We start from the raw sequence: 25,668 nt of genomic DNA on the forward strand, positions 1-25,668 counted from the left end.
AAACAAGTCCTGTTTAAGTATACAAAATATTTAAACTGAATATTTACTCCTTCATGGATAAGAACTCTACTACTAATTTATTATACTGAACAAAGAAACAAAATTGAAGTACAGTGTTTTTCATTAAATTTAAACTACGGGCCCTCTGCAGTTGAATTATGTTTCTTCTGTATGTTATTTTGGTATATCATGCACGAAATTATCACACCTCATTTTATGTGTAACCATTGGTATAACAAGTATGGTACAATTGGCAAGAGGTCTTCACATATTTGGCAACTATAGCTCTCTCGCAGCTTGAAGAATAAAATAAACAGTTTGGAAGCTAATAAAATGGGGGAAAGATGAAACAAGTGTGTTATAATTCCAGAATGATAAATGAAGGGCAACTGTTGGCAATATTTTCAATAACAACTTCTTCACAGCAGCTGATTGGATTAGTTGTAAGGGATCTGTTGTTGATACCATTAATCTTCTGCAAACAACAATACACAACAATATCATCAACTAGATTTGTACATTTTCAAAAAAACTAGAACAAATAATCAGAGACATGAAACACATAATGTATGCATTCTGAAACACTGCTGTAAATGTACTGAGGTTTGGACGAAAATGTAGAAACACCACGAGAAATGCATGCTGCTAGCCAAAGCTACAAGTTGTTATATTTGACCACAAACGGCACCAGTGCAATGTCTTCAATATATTGCAAGTGTCAGTCATGGTCAGAACACTGTTCTGTACAGTTGTGGGTGCATTACAGTGGAGCTAAGTGATTTAAAACTTGAGCGAATTTTTGATGTTCATACGGTGGGTGGTACCATAATCAAGGTAGCTAAAAGATTTGAAGTTTCAGCATGCACCACATTTAAGATTTATACCACAGACAGAAAAGCAGAAAAACATCATCCGCTAAGTCACAACATGAATAAAAGTATGTGTTGAGTGGATGTGACACACTATCTACTAGGTCATTTATATATATTGTGAAAAGTGATGGTCCCATAACACTCCCCTGTGGCACGCCAGAGGTTACTTTAACGTCTGTAGACATCTCTCCATTGATAACAACATGCTGTGTTCTGTTTGCTAAAAATTCTTCAATCCAGCCACACAGCTGGTCTGATATTCCGTAGGCTCTTACTTTGTTTATCAGGCGACAGTGCGGAACTGTATCAAACGCCTTCCGGGAGTCAAGGAAAATAGCATCTACCTGGGAGCCTGTATCTAATATTTTCTGGGTCTCATGAACAAATAAAGCGAGTTGGGTCTCACACGACCGCTGTTTCCGGAATCCATGATGATTCCTACAGAGTAGATTCTGGGTTTCCAAAAACGACATGATACTCGTGCAAAAAACATGTTCCAAAATTCTACAACAGATCGATGTCAGAGATATAGGTCTATAGTTTTGCGCATGTGCTCGATGACCCTTCTTGAAGACTGGGACTACCTGTTCTCTTTTCCAATCATTTGGAACCTTCCGCTCCTCTAGAGACGTGCGGTACATGGCTGTTAGAAGGGGGGCAAGTTCTTTCGCATACTCTGTGTAGAATCGAATTGGTATCCCATCAGGTCCAGTGGACTTTCCTCTGTTGACGTGTCATCCTCTGTTTCAATGCCATCATCATCCCGGAGTGTCTGGATATGCAGTTTCGAGCCACTTACTGATTTAACGTAAGACCCGAACTTCCTAGGATTTTCTGTCAAGTTGGTACATAGAATTTTACTTTCGAATTCACTGAACGCTTCACGCACAGCCCTCCTTACGCTAACTTTGACATCGTTTAGCTTCTGTTTGTCTGAGAGGTTTTGGCTGCGTTTAACCTTGCAGTGAAGCTCTCTTTGCTTTCGCAGTAGTTTCCTAACTTTGTTGTTGTACCACGGTGGGTTTTTCCCGTCCCTCACAGTTTTACTCGGCACGTACCTGTCTAAAACGCATTTTACGATTGCCTTGAACTTTTTCCATAAACACTCAACATTGTCAGGGGCGGAACAGAAATTTTCGTTTTGATCTGTTACGTAGTCTGAAATCTGCCTTCTATTACTCTTGCTAAACAGATAAACCTTCCTCCCTTTTTTTATATTCCTGTTAACTTCCATATTCAGAGATGCTGCAACGGCCTTATGATCACTGATTCCCTGTTCTGCACTTACAGAGTCGAAAAGTTCGAGTCTGTTTGTTATCAGTTCTGTAGGTCCAAGATGTTATCTCCACGAGTCAGTTCTCTGTTTAATTGCTCTAGGTAATTTTCGGATAGTGCACTCAGTATAATGTCACTCGATGCTCTGTCCCAACCACCCGTCCTAAATATCTGAGTGTCGCAGTCTATATCTGGTAAACTGAAATCTCCACCTAAGACTATAACATGCTGAGAAAATTTATGTGAAATGTATTCCAAATTTTCTCTCAGTTGTTCTGCCACTAATGCTGCTGAGTCAGGAGGTCGGTAAAAGAAGCCAATTATTAACCTAGCTCGGTTGTTGAGTGTAACCTCCACCCATAATAGTTCACAGGAACTATCCACTTCTACTTCACTACAGGATAAACTACTACTAACAGCGACAAACACGCCACCATTGGTCGCATGCAATCTATCCTTTCTAAACACCGTCTGTACCTTTGTAAAAATTTCGGCAGAATTTATCTCTGGCTTCAGCCAGCTTTCTGTACCTATAACGATTTCAGCTTCGGTGCTTTCTATCAGCACTTGAAGTTCCGGTACTTTACCAATGCAGCTTCGACAGTTTACAATTACAATACCGATTGCTGCTTGGTCCCCGCATTTCCTGACTTTGCCCCGCACCCTTTGAGGTTGTTGCCCTTTCTGTACTTGCCCGAAGCCATTTAACCTAAAAAACCACTCAGTCCACGCCACACAACCCCTGCTACCTGTGTAGCCGCTTGCTGCGTGTAGTGGACTACTGACCTATCCAGTGGAACCCGAAACCCCACCACCCTATGGCGCAAGTCAAGGAATCTGCAGCCCATACGGTCGCAGAACCGTCTCAGTCTCTGATTCAGACCCTCCACTCAGCTCTGTACCAAAGGTCCGCAGTCAGTCCTGTCGACGAGCTGCAGATGGTGAGCTCTGCTTTCATCCCACTAGCGAGACTGGCAGCCTTCACCAAATCAGATAGCCGCCGGAAGCCAGAGAGGATTTCCTCTGATCCATAGTGACACACATCATTGGTGCCGACATGAGCAGCCACCTGCAGATGGGTGCACCCTGTACCCTTCATGGCATCCGGAAGGACCCTTTCCACATCTGGAATGACTCCCCCCCCCAGTATGCACACAAAGTGTACATGGTTTTCTTCCCCTCTCTTGCTGCCATATCCCTAATGTTCAGTGGTTTTCTTCTTCCCAGATTTCTGTCCTCCTACTACCCCTCCCCCCTAAGACAAGAACTGTGTCATACATATTAAGTCAGTCACTAGATCAAGGAATGATTCCCAACAAGCCCAAATAATCAATCATTAAACAACTTTCCAAAAAAGGTGGTAAAGAAGAGATCTCAAATTACTATTCAGCTTCACTGCTAATGAACACTGCTACAGTGCTTGAAAAGCTCAAGATGAGTATGGATACAGGGCATCTTCATAATCAAATGATCCCCAATAAAATTAGTTTTAAATCCCACATAGGCTTTGCAAGATAAATGGTCACGTTCTCATTCACAAATCAAGTTTTAGAGTTCATCAGTTATAAGATGTCACCAGTGAAAATCTTTTGTGATTTCTCTAAGGCATTTGACATAATGGAACTATGTTGAAGCCTGAACGTTGCAACATTTGATATTCATGTGATCACATCCATTTGTGAAAATTTGAAAAAGAAGCTAACAAAGCAGTGTATAGTCAGTCTGTAAAGTGGAGGGTGAGCAGGTGAGTCCACTCTCTCTACCAAGGAGCACCTATAGACTGTTTCACAAGGCTATATTGACAATTCTGCAGCATGCCTTTCAGAACACTAGCAACACAATGAACAGATGTGGTCACAGAGTTTATTTTTGACTAAATTCATTAAGACTATACGGAATACAGAAATTAATAACTCATGAAACCAAAGATAGAAATGAACATTAGCACAGTCTTTGTAAATCACCATAACTTGCATTGCACCACACTGTTGGACAGAAAAATGATTCTTTATCACTCTGTATGCCAGTTGTAGCATTATTCTAGGAAAGGCCACTTCACCTGCCACAACCACTGCTCTTCTGATTACCAACAGACTCTGTTACAGTAATATTCGTTAAATTATCATTCACGACATTGATTCCTGGAGTAATGTGCTTAACCCTTAACTACCCCATTTTTTTTTTAATTGGATATTTTTGTATATTTTCAGTTTATTGACTTCTTAACATCAAACTAATGCACAAACAGTCTATTGTTTGACCTTTACCTGCCTTAGTGCATCTGTAACATTCTGTGTTCATACAGACACACTGGGCACTTAGATGCAAATTTTAAATTTGTTCTGTGACACTGAAATTCAGCTACTAATATTATTATAAATCAGATTTTACGACATATAAGGCCAAATTTGAAGAAAATAATAATTATAATCCAATTTATAATAACAGACATAAATTAATTCCCCACCTTTGATTTGCTGACATTTGTGGTATTCTTCAAAACACTCTAGACACAATTCTAAGTCACATTTCCCATATTTTGAGTGAACTGCTGATGACTTCTGTTTGCTGTACAAAAGTGACACACCTTTCCTTTTTCTCAGTTTTCTTGATGTGTTTCATTCCATTGTATCTTATATAACATAGAACACATGATTAGATAGGACTGGCAGCAAGTCTGCCTGCTCCTTTTACTGTTTAGGTATACTTTTTTGGGGTAGGTATACTTGTACAATTTCTCTCCTGAATTCAAGCAGAGTAGTCCTAGCAACTGCTCCTTTCTTTGTTTCCCAGTAGTTATGTGCACATATTTATTCTGTATATGACAATGTTTTCATTCATGCTATCCATTGCCCTATATTTTTCATTAAAAGTGCAATAATCTGAGGATGTTGTACTTGAACTGTTTTTATCTCCTTTGCAGGGTGTTGTTTTTCAAATGATACAGGTTTCACTCCTGCACACATCAATGCTACAGCAACCACTGAATTGTCCACCTATTTCATGACAATAACACAATTACCGTCGTAAAGTGAAGATTCAAAAATCCTCTTTCATTTCTGACTAGGTCCTGCTTTGAAAAAAATGGGGCAAGGTTTGGGAACCCTGTTTTCTCTAAAAGCACCTGTTCCTCTATAACCTTCTACTCTCAGGAGGCAAAACAGCATATCCTCTAAAGAGGTTGGCAAAGAAGAAATGGAATGGTAATTGCTTTACTTCCTGTGTTAAATCATCTATTACCTGAATGAATGGGGCAGTAGCCTCACCAAATTGTTCTTCATATGCTGTATCTGCATTTGGTGATTTTCCTTGATGAAAGGAAACATTTACAAGATTTCCAGAAGTGGTGGATAAACAGAATGCTTTAAATCCAAATCATATTGGTTCCCCCCTGATAAATTGTCTGCAAGAATGTCTCCCAAAACATTTTATCACTGATTAATAATAAGGCAGATGTTGCTGAGGAACGAAAAGCTGGTTACATTTGTTTATTCCCCTGCTGTATGCATCACCTGAATCAGCTGGATCAGCATGTGCTATATAAATTCCGTCAGCCTAAAAAGCACTTGCTTCCTCGAACAGCATGTCTTAAGAAATCCTGCACAGTCAAACCTAGTTATAAACTAAGATTCTTTTAGGACTCTGTTATGAAATAAAAGAGTAAAAGAAATTAAATAATTTCTGATCCTTTAACTCCCTAGCATCTCAATATGGACACAACTGAAATACCAACTTCATAAACAACAAGTGAGTCGATGGATAACAACTTCTCTAAAATGAAACTTTCAATAAACGTATTTAGAGTTACTGTAAACAGTTTTGCTTGGAAAAATTAAGATGTTCTTTGTAAAACAATACTTATTTCACACTGATATGCTCCACTGTGGTGTCAAAGCATTACTTCCAATATAGGCTGCAGCAAACACACTGGGAATGGTAATAATGAACTGTTAAAGCACTGACTATAGAATTCAAGAATATGTTATTGTCAATGCATAAAATAACTGTTAAGCAGATAACGAAGAGAGAACAGAATGATTAAACAACTGTGTCCATACAGACATGTGGGCAGTTAAGGGTAATCAAACAGGTGTCATCAGAATTATGAACAGAGCCCATTCAAGATGATGTAAGTGCTTTGTCCTTTACACTTATTAGGTACTTCTACCAGAAATTATTTATTTTTGTATTTCTATTTTTGCTCTTTCACATCAGTTGTGGCTGGTTATCTCTTTATTCATTTATTTATTTTTATACATTTATGTATTTCAAGTCCTGTACATTCAATAAGGAGCAATTCACTTTAATGTAGGACAAGTCATAAAATACATTTTACAGAGGTTTTTTAAAAGACTACAAAGTACGTGGAGTATAACATTTACAAATTAAAGATCTATTAAGTTAACAACAGTACAGAATGAGATAACAAAAGTTGTTAAAATTTTGAATGTAACGTGAACAAATGAGACATATCAACAGGTATTTAAAAGAAATAGAGACTTTGTAAAAATTAAGATCTATTCGTGCGTATAACAACTTAACTGATAATTAATGGATTTGAATGAATAGCATTAGATTCTGTTGTATTAGATAATATACATCTACTGCTACACAACTACTCTCCAATTCATACTTACACGCCTTGCAGAGCATTGAACGAACTACTTTCACAATATTTTTCTGCCGATTGACTCTCTAACAGCATGCAGGACAAAACAAACACTTAAAATTTTCCATACGAGCTCTTATGTTATTACAATGATCATTTCTCCCCACGAAGGTCGGTATCAACAAAGTGTTCTCGCGTTAGGAGCAGAAAGTTGGTCACTGAAATTTTGTGAAAAGATCTAGTCTCAACAAATGACACCTTTCTTTTAATGACTGCTATTCCAACTCATATATCATATCTGTGACACACTCTTCCCTATTTTGCGGTAATGTGAAATGAACTGCTCTTCTCTGACCATTTTTTGTGTCCTCCATCAATCCCATCTGGTAAGGGTGCCATACCACATGGCACTACTCTAGCACAGCATGGACCAGCTTAGTGTAGACAGTCTCTACAGTATATCTGTTGCATCTTTTAAGCGTTCTGCTAATAATAAACAGTTTTAGTTCATCTTCCCCACAGCATTTTCTATGTACGGCTCCAGTTTAAGTTACTGGACATTGTAATCCCCAGACAGTAAGATGTATTGAATTTTAGAATTGTGCAATTTATCGTGTAAACAAAATGTAATGGATTCCTTTTAGTACTCATGTAAATGACCTCACACTTTTCATAATTTATGGTCACAACTGCCACTTTTCGTACCATACATACACCATGTGTAAATCATTTTACAATGGGTTCTGATCTTTTTATCACCTTATTAGACAGTAAATGACAGTCATTTGCAAACAATCTGAGAGAACTGCAACACATTGTCTTGTATATTTATACAGATTAGGAACAGCAGGACGTACTACCTTGGGGAAGGCCAGATATCACTTCAGTTTTACTCAATGACTTTCCAGTAATTACTAGAAACAAACAGTTTACATGACAGTTAAAAAGAACAGTATCATAAGTTTTCTGGAAATCTAGAAATATGGAATTAATTTGAGATCCCTTGTTGATTGCCCTCATTACTTCATGAGAGTAAAGAGCGAGCAGTGTTGCACAATATTTTCTGAAGCCATACTATGTGTCAATAGATCTCATTTTTGTGTTCGGGGTAGGCCTCATTCATAATGTTCAAACACAAAATATGTTCCAAAATCCTACTGCAAATGGACATCACTGATATGGGTCTGAAATTCAGGGAGTTCTCCAATTTCCTTTCTTGAGTGGTAGTGAGACCTATGCAACTTTCCAGTCTTTAGGTATGGATATTTCGTTTAGTGAGCTATTGTATATGATTGCTAAGTATGGAGCTATTATATCAGAATGCTCTGAAAGGAGGTTAATTGGTGTACAATCTGGAATGGAAGACTTGTCTTTATTAAATGGTCTGAGTTGCTTTGCTACACCAAGGATACCTTCTTCTAAGTTACTCTTTTTGGCAGCTGTCATTGATTCAAATTCTAGGATTCTTCTTCTTTTTTGGTGAAGGAATTTTGTGAAACCATAATTTGTAACACAGCTTCAGTGGCACTGTCACTACTAACATTACCGTCGCTATTACACAGTGAAAATATTGACTGTGTTTTGCTGTGGTGCACTTTACATGCGACCAGAATCTATTTGGATTTTCTGCCAGATTCTGAAACAGAGTTTCATTGTAGAAGCTATTAAAAGCATCTCGCACTGAAGTCCGTGCTAAATTTTAAGCTTCCATAAAGCTTCACCAGTAGGGGGCATTTTGTGTACTTTTAAATTTGGCATGACTTTTCCTTTGCTTTTGCAACAGTGTCCTGACCTGTTTTTGAATCGTAGGGGATCAGTTCTGTCTCTCATTAATTTATTTCCTATAAATCTCTCAGTTGCTGTTGATACTAGCTATTTCTCTGAATTAAAGCCACATCTGGTCTATGCTTACACAGTTAATTCAGAAGGAATTGAGATATTGTTTTAGGAAGGTTTCAAGCAATTTGTTATCTGGTTTTTCAAACAGATATATTTTGCATTTATTATTGTTGTATTTGGATGTTAGATATTCAGTCTCTCCACAATGATTGTGTGGTTAATAAAACCTATATCCATCATTAGTTCCCTATATGCTCAGGATAATTGCGAGGGTTTGCAGTCAAAAGTGTGCTAGCAGAAAGTTGTTCACGTTCAATACTCACAAATCATGAGCATTGTATTACTGTAGATAGCCTAGTGCAGAGCTGCAAAATGAACAATAACAGAAATTATTACTGTTAGTATAGATATTCATCTAAGTATAAATGGATTTTTCTACTATGAACTACTTATGAGGATGTCAAAATTTAGATAGGTCGCAGACAGTAAATATAATTTGAGGAGTTAATGCACTCCTTTCTGCACCATTCCAAGGTTCTTTAATTCACTATGTAGGCCTTGCTCAAGACATCTCCTTTTATTGTGACTGTGATGGTTGAGTAATAAAGAGACTTGAGCCTTACTAATAAAATACATCAATGAGTACATATATTGATATATTATCATCAGAAGTCCCAATTTTCTACAGATTTCTACATGCACATGTAGGGTGAACCCTGCAGCAGACTAATTATTGTCTGTTGAGTAGTGAAAATATTTGTTGCCTGAGTCTGGTTCCCCCACAATGTAATGCTATAAGGCAGTAGTTAGTGGAAGTAGCTACAGTATGCAGTTTTGATAGCACCAGTATTACAGATAGAAGTAATAATACAGTCAGTGTAAGAGTGAAAACTAATTTTTTTTTTTAATGGTGAAAAGATGAAGAATATTATTGTTCCATTTAAGGTTATTGCCAATATGTACACCCAGAAATTTAAATGATTTCACAATCATTACATCTTAATCATTACTTATAATGTTAGCCTGTTCCTGCAATTTTTTGCTCACAGTGAGATGAATGAATTGCATTTTGTCTGGGTTGTGAGAGAGTCTATAGAACTTTGCAAAATACAGTATTTGCAGTTTCCTCGTGATCACTGTTGCCCATCTTGTTAATAATAATGGTTGTCTCATCAGCAGACAGTGGTGCACATCTGAAAGTCATTAATAAAGATGAGAAACAAAAGGGGACCAGGCATGGAGACCTGTGGAACCTACTGTTTCCTATCATTCAGATACAATTTACACCACAGTCCAGTTGACCCACTTATCCATAAGCTTCTTAAAAGAATCTTGTGGGTGACGTGGTTGAAGGCTTTAGACAGATCACAAAAGATTGCAGTTGGAGACATTCTTCCATTAATGAATTCTAAGTTTTAGCTGGTTAATGAATATATCATGATGGAAGCTAAAACAGTTTTTGTTTAGTGTGTTGCTGTTGTGGAGGTGGTTAACTAACCTTCTATGAAGAAGCTTTTCTTGAATTTTTAAGAAGGCAAATAGGATGGTAATTAGTTACTTCCACTTTACAGCCCTTTTTAGAAAGAGGCAGATCATTGGACATTTCAGAGCATGAAATCCTGTTGCAGAAGCTTCAAATATATACGATTAGAGGAACTAATTTGTCAAATTGGAAACACAAATAAAACATCAGCTAAATTATAGTAAAAGGACATAGTTTTCAAATGCACAAAATCTGAAAGAAATTGATTTTTAAAGGCTCCATCCTTGATTATTCACATACCGAAGTACCTATTTGTGTGTGTAATGGTTCATAATTGTGATCAGTTGTTACTACTACTCAACTACACGTAAAAAAAGCTGTAACTAAAGATCTGGTTTAAGAGGAATCAATTTACAATAAAAAACATGCACAAAAAAATCATAAGTTTTACTTCAGGATTGGCATACCCAAAACCAGAGTGGCAAATTATATCTGAACTGCACCCACAATGGAAGCATTTTTTAATATAATTTGGCTCCAAAATTATTTCTGATAAAACAAACATTTAAATAAACAAAGAATTTATTATTATTATTATCTCACACTACAAGGACAATTTTTAATTGTCCTCAATACAGAATTTATTATTATTTTTGCTATTATTATTATCTCCTACTAGAAGTTTTCATATTGATTGAATTGTTTGTTTTTCTCATTTACACAGCATGAAATTATATTAGGTGGCAATGATAAATTGTCTAGGCCCATCATTATGGCTCAGAAAATGGCTGTAGTAACGATGCAACATGATCAACAGAGAGACCCTCGCAGAACTGCCTTTCAAAAGTCTTCCTCCTCTTCTTCACTCCCCTGTAATTACCTCTATGTACTAGAAAATTGGAAATATGAGAGAAAAAAATTAAGGGCAGAAGTGAAAACGAGAACGTCACTGAAAATAATAAAAAGTTAAAAGTTTCATGTCCATTCAGTAATGACACCAGACATTGGTTCAGTCGTCAGTAACGCAGGTTTTACAATTCGGTTTATTGGTAGAACACTGCTCAAGTGTGTGGAACTTGTACCAGATAGGCTTAACAGCGGATATTGAACGCATAAAGAGAAGGGCAGCACGAATCGTCACAGGTTAGTTTAATCCGTGGGAGAGAGTCACAGAGATACTGAAGGAATTGAATTGGAAGACTCTTGATAGACGTATACTATCACGAGAAGGTCTATTAACAAAGTTTGAAGAACCGGCTTTAAATGATTACTCCAGGGATATACTACAACCCCTATGTATCGCTCACCTAGGGATCGTGAAGATAAGATTAGAATAATTACTGCACGCACAGGGACACTGAAACAATCATTCTTCCGCGCCCCAAACGTGAATGGAATAGCAAGAAGCCCTAATTACTGGTACAATGGCACGTACTCTGCCATGCACCTCACGGTGGTTTGCAAAGTATACATGTAGATTTTAAAATTTCCACTACGGGTATAAGTTGTGCTGCACAATTTTACAATAGATTTCCACGTAAAGCAAATGCTATTTCTTCATGTTTAATAAAACCCCAAGGGTATTTTAACTAGGCACTGCTTCGATTCAGTACCGGTAGCGAAAATTTTAGATCACGTATAGTAAAAGATACTTGTTAAAAGGAAGAGCAAAATCTGCTACCTTTACATAAGGCTAAGTTTGTACAATATGATGCATAATTTTATTTGTTTAAGTGCGTGTGTGTGCGTGTGCGCGCGCTCCGCTTTAGTAATGCATGCTTCTAACTACAATTTATGAGGATTTTTTTTATCCATAAAAAGTTTGCATCCTGATTAATCACCGGTGTCGTTCACGCTGAAGCACGTGAGCTATTGTTCTTCACATGCACCATACGAGAATGTAATAGGAAGAACGTAATATACTGTATGCCACAATGAAAATTGTCATATGTAACAAACCGTTCAGTGAACATCAGAATTTGTGAGGAAACATCTTACTTACCGTAGACTGATGCTAAAATAAAAACCACCGTCAACACATTCACAATGCACGGATATGTCATCTTTTCACGAGGTGACTGCACGAAGCTGCAGGTGGAACTAACTTTTCCGTGTTTGCACAACACATTTCAACTGCGCGCTGAGCTTCCCCGTATCACTAAAAAAAAAGTGTGCATTGCAGCCCACGGTTGTCATTGTAGCCAACATACGAAATAGAATTCCGAAGTGCTCTTGCCTTCGCTGCACCATGATTTCTGAAGTAGTAAATCTGACTGAAAAACAGTGCGCTAATAGCTCATAGTTTTCTGCGTTCGTGGTGGAATCCACAAACACATTATGAATTACTATTGCATCTTTTTTAAGCTCGAATACAAGGGAAACTAAGTCTCAAAATCTCCCCTCACGCTACGCCACTGACTATAGTACATCTCATAATCGTATTAAATTTTCAGTGTAATATGATCCATACCAAGCTGAATCAGGTTGAGTCCAACGTTTTGTTACTGTTTCCAATCTATTCGCGCGTTCGATTCTGTTCTCACGTTTGCTGTACATGAAGCTACACACACACACACACACACTCATACACACACACAATGGTTTGTTTTCAGTACGTAGTGCTTTATTAACACACTTCCGCATAGTCTGATAAAGGCATTCATCGTAACAGAAACGCATTTCCGGTACGCTTTGCAAAATTAAATAACATACGTTGAATGTTTATTTGTACTTCGTGGTAAACGGCTTTTTTAGAAATATTATCTTAAGTATTATTATTACTGTAACTAGTAATTGTTGTCATTATTGTTTCAGGTATTTACACGCGCAAAGTTGACACTCGGCCCGGAGGCAGATGGGATCGACCGTAAAGGTATGTCCCATTTACAGTCGCTCCATCAGCTACCGCGCCAAGTGTCAACTTTGTCTGCGCGAGTATTATCTCGTACCGTAGGCTCTACAATTCTAGAAGGTATTGGTCAATTTCCAAATATTTCTGCCGGCCGGAGTGGTCGTGCGGTTCTAGGCGCTACAGTCTGGAACCGAGCGACCGCTACGGTCGCAGGTTCGAATCCTGCCTCGGGCATGGATGTGTGTGATGTCCTTAGGTTAGTTAGGTTTAACTAGTTCTAAGTTCTAGGCGACTGATGACCTCAGAAGTTAAGTCGCATAGTACTCAGAGCAATTTGAACCAAATATTTCTAAATATATCAAACGTCGAGTATGAAATACCAGTAAGCATAAAAAGACAAATCGGAAAACGCTCATACTGAAAGAAATTGGCCACAGTGTTTTCTGAGCATTTACACAAGCTCGCTGCCTCGCCATTTAGAAACGAGTTACACTGCCAGTTTGTATTAGCTCATATGTTTATTGTGCTACTGGCTACATTGAACATTTCCGCTAACCAGGTCTGTGCTGTAGTATTTTTGAGATAATTTTTATCAAGAAAATGTGGTATTTTGCGACCTGAAAACTACTTAAACAGAAGACAAACGGCATTCTTTCAAGTGGAGAAATTACTTGTAGTTTAAATTATACTCACAAAATTGTAAGCAATAAGTTATTTACCACTGTAAGACCGAAAGTAGCCTTGAAGGTTATTTGATGGTTACTGAGTAAAATGGATCAACTAGCTCGACAGCATTTTCATTAATATGTTTTCAACCTGATTCAGCTTGGTATGGATCATATTACACTGAAAATTTAATACGATTATGAGATGTACTATGGTCAGTGGCGTAGCGTGAGGGGAGACTTTGAGACTTAGTCTCCCCTGTATTCGTGTTTAAAAAAGATGCAATAGTAATTCATAACAAAAATATAAACAACTTTCTACTAATAGCACTAAATGTGCGAAGACATCAGTTTTGTAGCCCGCGCCGCCGCACCCTGGTATTGGTGTATCTGCCTGCTTGAGACTGCTCTCAGTCTCTGCCTCCCTACCGTTACCTGACTGTGCGCCTGAGCGTTAGTGGCATTCTCGGCTCCCCTCCACTTCCCCTCTTCCACGAAGGCCGGTGCGCTGCACTTGCTAGCAGGTATCGAGACTAGTCTCAGCCGCTTATATGCTGGCGTTTAACACGGAAGTGAACAGTCGCGGGGTTTGTTTTCATAGTCATTCTTGTGTGATTTTAGTGCATATTTTCGTTGTGTCGCCAACATGAGTGAGCCAGCAACTGAACACCTTATAGAATTTTCGCTTTTTTCTACATTAACGTACGAAAAAAAGTGCGAATTGAAGGACAAAAGACCTACTCCTATACTCAGTGTAGTTTTACGTGAAGCCAAACAAAAACGCACTTTCCAGACAGCCTGGTACGAAAAGTATGCTTGGCTGACTGCGAATGCAGTTAATAACAGATTATATTGTTATATATGTCTTCTGTTTAGTGGTGAAAAGGAATGATGCAATGAGGGCATTTGTACAATAAAGAACTTTGACAGGAAAGCACAAAAGCATCAGATATCAAAACGTTACCTGCAGAACTAAGAATCATTTCAGTTATTGGACAAAAGTAGAATGAGCACACCCTTTCTGAAGCCGCTCGTCTGACAACAATAAAATGCAACAAGCTGCATCCAGCAGGAGAGTATTGGCCCGTCTTATTCAGGCAATTGTATTTCTTTGTAAACAAGAACTAGCCTTTCGCGGCCATCGAGAAGGCGAATCCTCCAGCAACAATGGTAACTATCTGGAATTACTGGATTTACTAGCTCAAGGAGAGCAGTTAATCCGAGACCATATGTCATCATCTTCAACCTTTAAAGAAACTTCTCAAGATATACAGAATGATGTAATAGAAATGATAACTCTAGCAGTTAATGAGAAAATAAAATCTGAAATTCATTTCGATTCAGGCTGATGAAACATTAGATGTGTCATGCAAGAGTCAAATGAGTATAATATTCAGGTATTATATTGCAGACAAAATTGAGGAAAGATTCGTTGGATTTTACGATGTTACTGGAAATAAAACTGCTGAAGGTTTGTCAAACATTATTCATACAGTACTGAAAGAATGGAATGTGGAAGGAAAAGTGGTTAGTTAAACATATGATGGCGTTTCAGTAATGGCGGGCAGACAAAGAGGGCTACAAGTATTGGTGAAGCAGTTCTGCCCCTATGCGCTGTTTATTCATTGTTACGCACACCAACTGAATTTGGTTCTGTTACATGCCTCCAAAATCATACGACAAGTGCGCATGTTTTTAAAGTGAGCTTACTGTATTCCATTAGTTTTTTAGCAAATCATCAAAACAAACTATATTGCTAACTGAGAAAGGATTTAAACTGCCACATGCAAGCAACACTCGCTGGAACTTTCGTTCCAGGACAGTTTCAACAACATCTAGTCATTTCTCAGGGCTATATAGTGTTTTTAATTACATATTTGATGATACAGACTCTCAATGGGACGCAGTCCTCGAAACACATTTGGACCTCCAATAAGTTGTTGTTTATTGAACTGTCCAGCCAAGTCAATGTCAATTGCCTTCAATGCACGATACACAGGAACGCTGTGCCGCAAGCGACGTCGCCATGCACGTCGCCGAGGCATTGCTGTGGCACGTTAAACGACGGATGGATGATCCTACGTTCATCTGCTTGCTTTGCTTCTACCGAGAGTGCTTTGTTTATGTTGATCATCTCTTTAATGTTCTTCAGTCAAAATCTGTCAGTATAACTGCTTGACACAACGAAATAACTGTTTTGAGAAACTTAAGAACGGAAACATTCGTTGATGAATGCATTAAATGTAGCTTGTGTTTGAATGGCAACTTATCATTCTGTGACAGTCAAAAGACATCTCTCAGGGCACTAACTTACGAGATACTGGATTTGCAAATTGTTCAGATGGAAAGAAGGTTTCAAGACTTTCCCCAAATTCAGTTTGTTGAACTTTTGAACGAAAAATGTTTCCCGAACTATCAAAAAGAATTCCCAAAGTTGAAACTGATTCAATTATTAGAACAGTACCCATTTTTCAAACAAGAACAATTTGAAAATGAACTGTGTAACGTATACTCTGATGAGAAAAAACACTTACCTCCAAGAATCCTCTTAAAGGACATCGTCAACAACGATTTAGACTTCGTTTATGAAGAAACAACGAAGTTCCTGCGTTTGGTTTTGATCCTACCCGCAACTTCAGCAAGCTGTGAACGAAGCATGAGTACTCTTAAAACGAGTGAAGAATTAAAGGGATTCAATGTCCAACATCCGGCTGTCGTGTTTGAGCACGTTAGCAATAGAAAAGACACTACTTGGAGAGCTATCCAGTGATCAGATCTTTGTAGACCGAGCTATAGACTTATTCGTGGGAAGAAAAGACAGGCGCATTACACTTGTGTACAAGAAAAAAATTTAAGTGCTTCTTCTCTTGCTGCTGGAGTTCTACAAATTTGTCATCGTTTCTTGAACAAGTTGGTTATTATTATTATTATTGTTATTATTATTATTAGTGGCGTTGATAGTGGTAGTGGTAGTAGTTGTAGTAGCCTAGTAGTAGTAGTAGCCTAGTAGTAGTAGTTGTTGTTGTTTTATCTGATGCATTTTGTTTCATTTGTTTAAGTTATTATTTATTGTACTATTTTGCCTCCCTATAATAACTGCAGAGTCTCCCCAACCTTTACAACCACGCTACGCCTCTAACTATGGTATGGGTAGAGTTGGGCTGCACCAGAACAACGGTTCGCTAGTTTTGGTTCTATACATAAATGATGTAGTAAGTGGCAGAATTACCGGTAAAGTCTTGGTGGCATTAACAGGGAAAGAAATATGAATATGCAAGAGAGACACTGGGAGCCGATAACTTTTCTTTGTTTCTTTCTTTGTTCGTTTGTTTTGCAAATAATTAGAACCGCATATCGTTCTGTGTTAGTCGATTGTGTATTTTATACCCTAACTGTACTGTTTCTCTGCACTCACTAGGACGAAAGTCTTGAAGAAAATTTATTCTGATGTTGTGACAACGAAATTAATTACTACGTGTGTGGACACATCTGTCCATCCATCAGCGAGAGCATTTGAACATTTAATCTCATCAGTGACAGCATGAACACGTTGATATTCAACGTTGAGCAACGTGATGCTCATTGTGTGGTAGTTAAATTGCTCGTAACCAGGACGAATGAAGTGAAACGCTTTTCTTCAGTATTGGGTCTAATACCGATAAAGAGGCCTCTGAAGCATAAAGAGTTCTAGCGACGCTTCGTCTACGTCTGTCTGAAATTGTTGGACTGTCCGATGAAGCTAATCATGTGGCGTTCGAGAGACTAGAATGCTCACCCGGTGAAGTCACAAATATACTCACAGCAGACATCGAAGTTTCATTAGTTGTTTCAGAAGTGGTGTTTAAAATTTTCCTGATCTCTGTGAATGTACCATAGCCACACGATTGATAGTGTGTGACAGAGTATACACTGCGTTGTTGCATTACTAATGTTCCATAGGTTACGCGCCCAGTTATGTATTCTCACTTAGTTTCTAGACTGTTCTGGTTTCGAGAGGACTCTAGTACGGTAAGGACGGAAATGAGATAACACCTGATAGGTTTGCATCACACCTAACGTACATGTAATGTGGGATCTTAACTGACCAAACCTACTGGGAAAATTACTGTTTTCTACACTTACTTACACTATGTGGTCAAAAGTATCCGGACACCTGATTGAAAATGAGTTACAAGTTCGCGGCGCCCTCCGTCAACAATACTGGAATTCAGTATCGTATTGGCCCAACCTTAGCCTTGATGACAGCTTCAACTCTCGCAGGCATACGTTCAATCAGGTGCTGGAACGTTTCTTGGGGAGTGGCAGCCCATTCTTCACGGAGTGCTGCACTGAGGAGAGGTATCGATGTTGGTCGGTGAGGCCTGGGCCTGTGCTGTGATACTGCCACGCGAAACAACCACATCTTAACACCACCGCCTCCGAATTTTACTGTTGGCACTACACACGCTGGCAGATGACGTTCACCGGGCTTTCACCATACTCACACCCTGCCATCGGATCGCCACATTGTGCACCGTGATTCGTCACTCCACACAACGTTTTTCCACTGTTCAGTCGTCCGATGTTTACGCTCCTTACACCGAGCGAGGTGTCGTTTGACATTTACCGGTATGATGTGTGGCTTATGAGCAGCCACTCGACCATGAAATCCAAGTTTTCTCACCTCACGCCTAACTGTCATATTACTTGCAGTGGATCCCAATGCAGTTTGGAATTCCTGTGTGGTGGTCTGCTTATTACACATTACGACCCTCTTCAACTGTCGTCATACTCTGTCAGTCAACTGACGCGGTGGGCCTGTACGGTTTTGTGCTGTACACGTCCCTTCACGTTTCCACTTCGCCATCACGTTGGAAACAGCGGACCTAGGGATGTTTAGCAGTGTAGATACCTCGCGTACAAATGTATGACACAAGTGACATCCATCACCTGATCACGTTCGAAGTCGTGAGTTCCGCGTTGCGCCCGATTCTGCTGTCTCTCGAGGTCTAATGACTACTGAGGCCGCCGATATGGTGTACCTGGCAGTAGGTGGCAGCACAATGTACCTAATATGAAAAATTATGTTTTGGGGAGTGTCCGGATACTTTTCATCATATAGTGTATGATAGTGTATGGTAGCGCATGGTAGGTTTAGAACTCTAGACACGATTGTAAAAGGGAGCTAGGACTTTGCCAAAGTGCAGTTTACAGCTCTGAAAACGTGAAAGAGTGCCTGAAAGCTGCAAGAAATGGAACACTTGCTTGAAATGGAACGCCGGCCGCTGTGGCCATGCGGTTCTAGGCGTTTCAGTCTAGGCGTTCTAAGTCTAGGGGACTGATGACCTCAGATGTTAAGTCTCATAGTGCTCAGAGCCATTTGAATTTGAAATGGAACACAATGTTTCTAAACCAGACACTGGAATACCATCCTCTAATAACTGGAAATGACGTGTAGATAAAGATGTACTTAATCACAAGTGGGATGATATAGTGAAAGTATAAATCTCTCAAAACGGTTAAGCGAAAGAGGCATTTTGTCAATGCTAGAGTTGTCGATGGTGTGAATCTGTGCAAAATATTCTTGTGGTGATGAAACATTCGCATTTTCTTTTATAACAAAAGAACACTGAAATATGTACATGTTTGTTGCTTTTTTACATCTTAAATTAAAAGAAATTACATTACTCTGATTCTATTTGTATTTTTGTCCCTTTAATGACTAGGAGTACTATGATCCTATAAGGTAGGATAATTTTTAAAGAGGGTAAAATAGCCCCAAGCCGTGCAATATGAACAAGTGCTAGATCGGGTTGAAAGATGCAGTCGCCATTCCCGAATTGCTCTTCGACAGTGGGAAGCAAGCAGTTGCTTAAAACATCAATGTAGGCCTGTGCTGTGATAGTGGGTGCAAGCTCCCTCCATGAAAAACACAACCACACCATAACACAAAGTGTAGATCATGTACATCAAGCTGAGTGTATTTTCAGACCGTTGCTGATTACGTTAATAGTAATTATAGTCCATTAAACCACTTTTTTTTCTTTTACGCATTGACACGAGAGTTTTATTTGAGTCTTCTGTAGTCTTCCATGCACTTGCGACACAAACACACTCGACAGAGTTTCTTCGCTTTACATTGTTGACAAAGCTGACTTTATCGGTTGTTCATAAGTACAAACTCAAGCGATTAGAGAGAAAAACGAACAAAGTATGGAACAGAGATAACCTAAAGTCTGAAGAACTAGTGATCCCTTATGCACGGAAAACTGATGAGATGGCATCAAACATTATTCCCGGGAGTACTAACGAGGAGTGGAAACAAATCAAAGAAGGCATACATAAAGCAGCAGAAGAATTTATTGGGAAAGCCAAACCTGTAAACAGGAAAGAGTGGATAACACCTGAAATAATTTGTCTAATGGAAGAAAGAAGACTATACAAAAATGCCTTTGACGAGCAAAGCGAAAACAAATATAGAAAGCTTAGAAACCAAATAAACAGAGAATCTAGGAAAGCAAAAGAAAATTACCTCAACAGCATTTGTAAAGAGGTGGAGGAAAACATGGTTAAAGGAAAAACTGACTTGGCCTACAGAACAATAAAACAAAACTTTGCTAAACGGAAAGTAAAATCTTCAGGAACTATAAAGAACAAAGAGGGCAAGGTACTATTTGGATATGACACGCTGAAGAGATGGCAAGAATACATTGAAGAGCTATATCAAGGAGACCCTCTAACAGATAATATGATAGAATTAAGCGAAGAAGTAGAGAAAGAAGAACTAGGGGACACAATTCTGAAAGATGAATTTGAAAAAGCACTAAAAGAACTACCAGATAAGAAAGCGGCAGGTGTTGATGATATACCTTCTGAACTAATTAAGAAATCAGGAGACAAAATGAAAGCTACATTACTGCAACTCATACAGAAAATATACAAAACAGGTGAAGTTCCTGAAGACTATCAGAAATGCATCATATTCCCCATACCTAAGAAAGCATCTACTATGGACTGTGAAAACCATCGAACACTCAGTCTTCTTTCACACGCATCAAAAATTCTAATAAGAATAATTTTGAAAAGAGTTGAAAACCAATTGAATAGCACTCTAAGTGAAGACCAATTCGGTTTTAGAAGCGGTGTAGGGACGAGGGAAGCAATCTTATCTTTAAGACTAATAATTGAGAAACAAATTTCCAAAAACAAACAAGTATTTATAGCCTTCGTAGACCTCGAAAAGGCATTTGACAATGTTGTATGGCCAGAAATGTTTAGAATTCTGAAGAAGGCTGGTCTGAAATATAATGATAGAAGGATAATCTTTAAAATATACCAAAATGAAACAGCCTTAGTTAAGAAGGAAAACAAAGAAGAAACAGCAAGAATAAGGAAAGGAGTGAGACAGGGATGCCCACTATCTCCAGTAATTTTCAACGCATATATCCAAGAAGCAATAGACAAAATAAGAGAGAATATTGAAGTAGGAATAAAACTTAACGGAATGAAAATAGATATGTTGCGATATGCAGATGATATCGCCATAATTACAGAAAGGAAAGAAGATTTAGAAGCCGCACTCAATGAAATGGAAAACACCTTAAAAGAACAGTATGGAATGAAAATAAATAAGAAAAAGACTAAAGTGATGGTGAGTGGCGCCCTGAACTACAATGAACCCATACGAATAACAATAAAGGGAGAGAAACTAGGGCAGGTTACAGAATTTAACTACTTAGGTAGCAAAATAACAGCAGATGGAAGGAGCAAAAGTGACATTAAAAACAGAATACAACTTGCCAAAATAGCATTCAATGGAAAAAGAAACTTACTGACGAGTAGAAATGTTAGTTTAGACGTAAGAAAGAGAGTCATGAAAACCTATGTGTGGAGTACAGCCCTTTACGGATGTGAAACTTGGACTTGTGGAAAAGAAGAAAAGAGAAGATTAGAGGCATTCGAAATGTGGTGCTACCGGAGAATGGAAAAAATCAGCTGGCGAGACAAGGCTACAAACGAAGATGTCCTCAGAAGAGTGAAAGAAAACAGATCTCTTTGGCGAAATATACAGAAAAGAAGAATAACCTTCATAGGTCACATTTTACGGCATAACAATTTCATTAAGAGAATATTAGAAGGAATCATTGAAGGAAGAACTCGCCGAGGACGACCTAGATTAACCTACATTCAACAAGTAATAAATGACATCGGGTGCCAGACCTATGCAGATATGAAGAAGAAAGTTGACAAAAGAACGGAATGGCGTGCTGCTGCCAACCAACCTGTGGGTTGATAACCGAAGAAGAAGATAAGTACAGGGTGTTCCAAAACGATCCTTACAATTTTGATCTCATATTTTTCAGAAACGGAGGGCGTCATCTGTAACATGTAGGATTAAGCGACATTCCACTTCCTCCCACGTCCTTATTAATGTGGGTAATTGTTGCTGCAATGTGAGTTCCCAGTTCCTGCAGGTCCCGCATGTGGGTCTGGTAGACAGAACCTTCACGATGCCTGTTGCATTCATTCCCAGAACTCGTCCTGTTCGTGACAATTACGGATTCCTTGAACGTCGTGTACCATTCTCTGATGATCGGGCGAGATAGTGGTGTGCTTCTGCAACTTGTCCAGAAGTTCCGTTGGACCTGGGTGACCGTTGTGGTCTCTGTCAACCATTCCATGCACTGCTAACTGCTATAGGATGTCCATTTTTGTCAATAACTCGGAAAAACACATGAAAAGAACTTTAGGTGTATGTGTGAGCCGGACGAAGTGGCCGAGCGGTTCTAGGCGCTTCAGTCTGGAACCGCGCGACCGCTACGGTCGCAGGTTCGAATCCTGCCTCACGCATGGATGTGTGTGATGTCCTTAGGCTAGTTAGGTTTAACTAGTTCTAAGTTCTAGGGGACTGATGACCTAAGATGTTAAGTCCCATAGTGCTCAGAGCCATTTGAACCATTTCTGTATGCGTGAACATTATGAAGTAAACAATCCCCATTCCTGAAAGTGCGTGATCAAAGTTTTAAAGATAATTTTGGAACGCTCTGTATCTCACTAAATAGCTAGCCTGGTTCAAGGTTTACAATACCAGTTGCAAGATGGCAATCTAATGGCTTACGGGGGTAACAAAATTCGTTTTTCATTACTTGATATAATTATTAAACATTTAAAATGCTGTCACAATGTACTTAATGGAAGGCACACACGTAAAGGTTAAACACAGTAGAACAAGTATTACGGTTAGAACTGTGTATATGTCTTTAGGCAGCATTAACACAGTGCACAAATATCCAGAATATATTCACCCAATATTTGAGAATGAGCGCACTTGGTGACGTGCAGTAAACTTGACATACAATTTCAAACCTTTACGAAACTTCTTCTCGTTGACACCCCCCCCCCCCCCCCCACACACACACACGCACACACAGGAAAAAAAGTTTATCGCTTAGTACATTTTCGCGGTTTATGCAGAAAAATTGCCGCTCAAGCGTGAGGTTTTAATTTATACTTCTTTACTACTAAAATTGTTCGCAAAACAATTATACACATTAATAAGGACATGGGAGGAAGTGGAATGTCGCTTAATCCTACATGCTACAGATGACACGCTCTGTTTCTGAAAAATATGTGATCAAAGTTGTAAGGATCGTTTTGGAACACCCTGTACTTATGAACAAACGATAAAGTAAGCTTTGTCAACAATGTAAAGCGAAGAAACTCTGTCGAGTGTGTTTATGTCGCAAGTGCATGGAAAACTACAGAAGACTCAAATAAAACTCTCGTGTCAATGCGCAAAAGAAAAACAGTGGTTTAATGGACTATAATTACGATTAACGTAATCTGCAACGGTCCTTCTGTGTCCTCCACCCCAGTGCTTTTAAAGTGGAGGTTTTAATGTGTTGCAGATAACCTACAATTTTGTTAAACTTACTTGCTTGAGCAGTACTGAAAATTAATATGTTCACCAACAGTGTATACACTTCGATAAATAAGACCATTCAAATGACCTATGAAACATGGGATTAACTACGTAACTATCTTTCGCCCATCCAAACTTGTGCCAGAGTTGATTCCCGCGGAGTCCATAGCACCAATGAACTGTATGGCCCCTGTACTCGTATTTTTCTTGTGAATGTATTATTTTAATTCTGCATAAAATACGAGTGTAGCAATAATAAAATTTTGTTTCACTATTTTGTATCTACACTTCGCCAGTCGCTTCACAATGTGTAGCTCACGATGCTACGTGTATGTACCACTGTCACTTCCCCCATTCCTGATCCAGCGCCGAATGGTCCGCGGGAAAGAACAAACGTTGGTAAGCCTTTGTGTGGGCTCGTATGTTTCTAATTTCATCTTCACTGCACATACCACTGAATGTACCTGCAAAATTATATCGCTGCACGATATGTAGTTCAAGAGATATGACGTCATAAACATTGAAACGCGTGAAAAACTGGCTTTTGTTTAAAACGGAGCGCGGAGTACCTGTATTATGCTTCTCCAGTGTTTGATAATGACAGCACTTGGCGACTTCCAACAAACTTTAAAGTAATTTCAGACCTTTTCTTAACTTCCTCCCCCTTGCATGCTAAACGTCAAGCATTGAACACGGTAATTCATTCGAAAAATAATCAGGCGTTTGAAGACATTTTATTCATGAGAGTTTGATTCCTTAAAACATAGGGAGTTTACTGATATTCCTTAGTCTGAGAACGTCTACTCATTTAAATTAGAATTATTTGTAATCTAGTTTACTCAGTGGTATTTTGCGATACTGTATACTTGTCCACCATGTTTCAACGTATACCTTGTAAGTAGGCTGTTTAGGTTTTTATATTGGTAACGCCATGTAGCGCTCTGTATGAAAATCATTGGCTGTGCTGTGAGCAGTCTGTGGCTGGTTGGCATTGTTGTAGTATTCGCTATTGTAGTGTTGGGCAGTTGGCTGTTAACAGCGCGTAGCGTTGCGCAGTTGGAGGTGAGCTGCCAGCAGTGGTGGGTGTGGGCAGTGAGATGGCGGAGTTTTGAGAGCGGATGATCTGGACGTGTGTCCATCAGAGAGAGTAAATTTGTAAGACTGGATGCCATGAACTGCTATATATATTATGACTTTTGAACACTATTAAGGCAAATACATTGTTTGTTCTCTATCAAAATCTTTCATTTGCTAACTATGCCTATCAGTAGTTAGTGCCTTCAGTAGTTTGAATCTTTTATTTAGCTGGCAGTAGCGGCGCTCACTGTATTGCAATAGTTCGAGTAACGAAGATTTTTGTGAGGTAAATGATTTGTGAAAGGTATAGGTTAATGTTAGTCAGGGCCATTCTTTTGTAGGGATTATTGAAAGTCAGATTGCGTTGCGCTAAAAAAAAAAAAAATATTGTGTGTCAGTTTAGTGTTGATCAGAATAAGTAAAGAGAGTAATGTCTGAGTATGTTCAGTTTTGCTCAGCTGTTTGAAAAGCAAACAATGTAAGAGGTTTATCAGCACAGTAATTCATTAGTTTTTTAAGGGGACGTTTCAATCTGTACATGTATCGTGTTTCAGTTTCTTCAGATTCCGTACTTACACAGATTCGTCGAATGGCGCAGCGTTATGTTTCCAGCATCCATCGCTAAGAGCAGCCTCTTGGATAACGTCGGTAGTTTCCAAGGGGCTTCTCGGGATGATGCTATTGTACATTGACTAGTCGTAACATTAGAAAACTGCAGAGCGAATTGCAGGAAGATCTGCAGAGGACCGACGCATGGTGCAGCGATTAATTTTCGGCCCTCAACATAAATGAATGTAACGAATTGCACATGAAACAACAGAAAGACGCATTATTGTATGATTACAAGGTTGTAGAGCTTAACTCTAACTGGAGAGTTACACTGACGATGAACAGAAATCTTAATTTGCACGAAATATTACGTGTTTCGCGAATAACTGGCATGGTTTCTTATTTTCACGAGAGTGTCAGCTTCGAATCTCTCAAGTGCGCCAGTATTTTGCACTATCAAATCGGTTTTCGCAAGTTAAAAAGCAGGCAGGTTCTAAATAATTACTACAATTCGTAGCGATCTCATTGGGACGTGGAAGCCGCCCGC

General features: G+C 38.8%; 1 protein-coding gene across 2 annotated transcripts in view; it reads right to left on the reverse strand.

The window, feature by feature from the left end:
• LOC126190994 (uncharacterized) overlaps window positions 1–12,206 on the reverse strand; it is a 130,436-nt gene extending 118,230 nt beyond the window's left edge. For both annotated transcript variants that reach the window (XM_049931671.1, XM_049931672.1), the window contains exon 1: window positions 12,081–12,206. In XM_049931671.1, coding sequence (XP_049787628.1) covers window positions 12,081–12,141 — 61 coding nt within the window. In that variant the 5' untranslated portion in view covers window positions 12,142–12,206. The remainder of the gene's footprint in view (window positions 1–12,080) is intronic.
• Window positions 12,207–25,668: the final 13,462 nt, after the last annotated feature.

Source organism: Schistocerca cancellata, chromosome 6 (assembly GCF_023864275.1).
Source record: "Schistocerca cancellata isolate TAMUIC-IGC-003103 chromosome 6, iqSchCanc2.1, whole genome shotgun sequence".
NCBI lineage: Eukaryota > Metazoa > Arthropoda > Insecta > Orthoptera > Acrididae > Schistocerca > Schistocerca cancellata.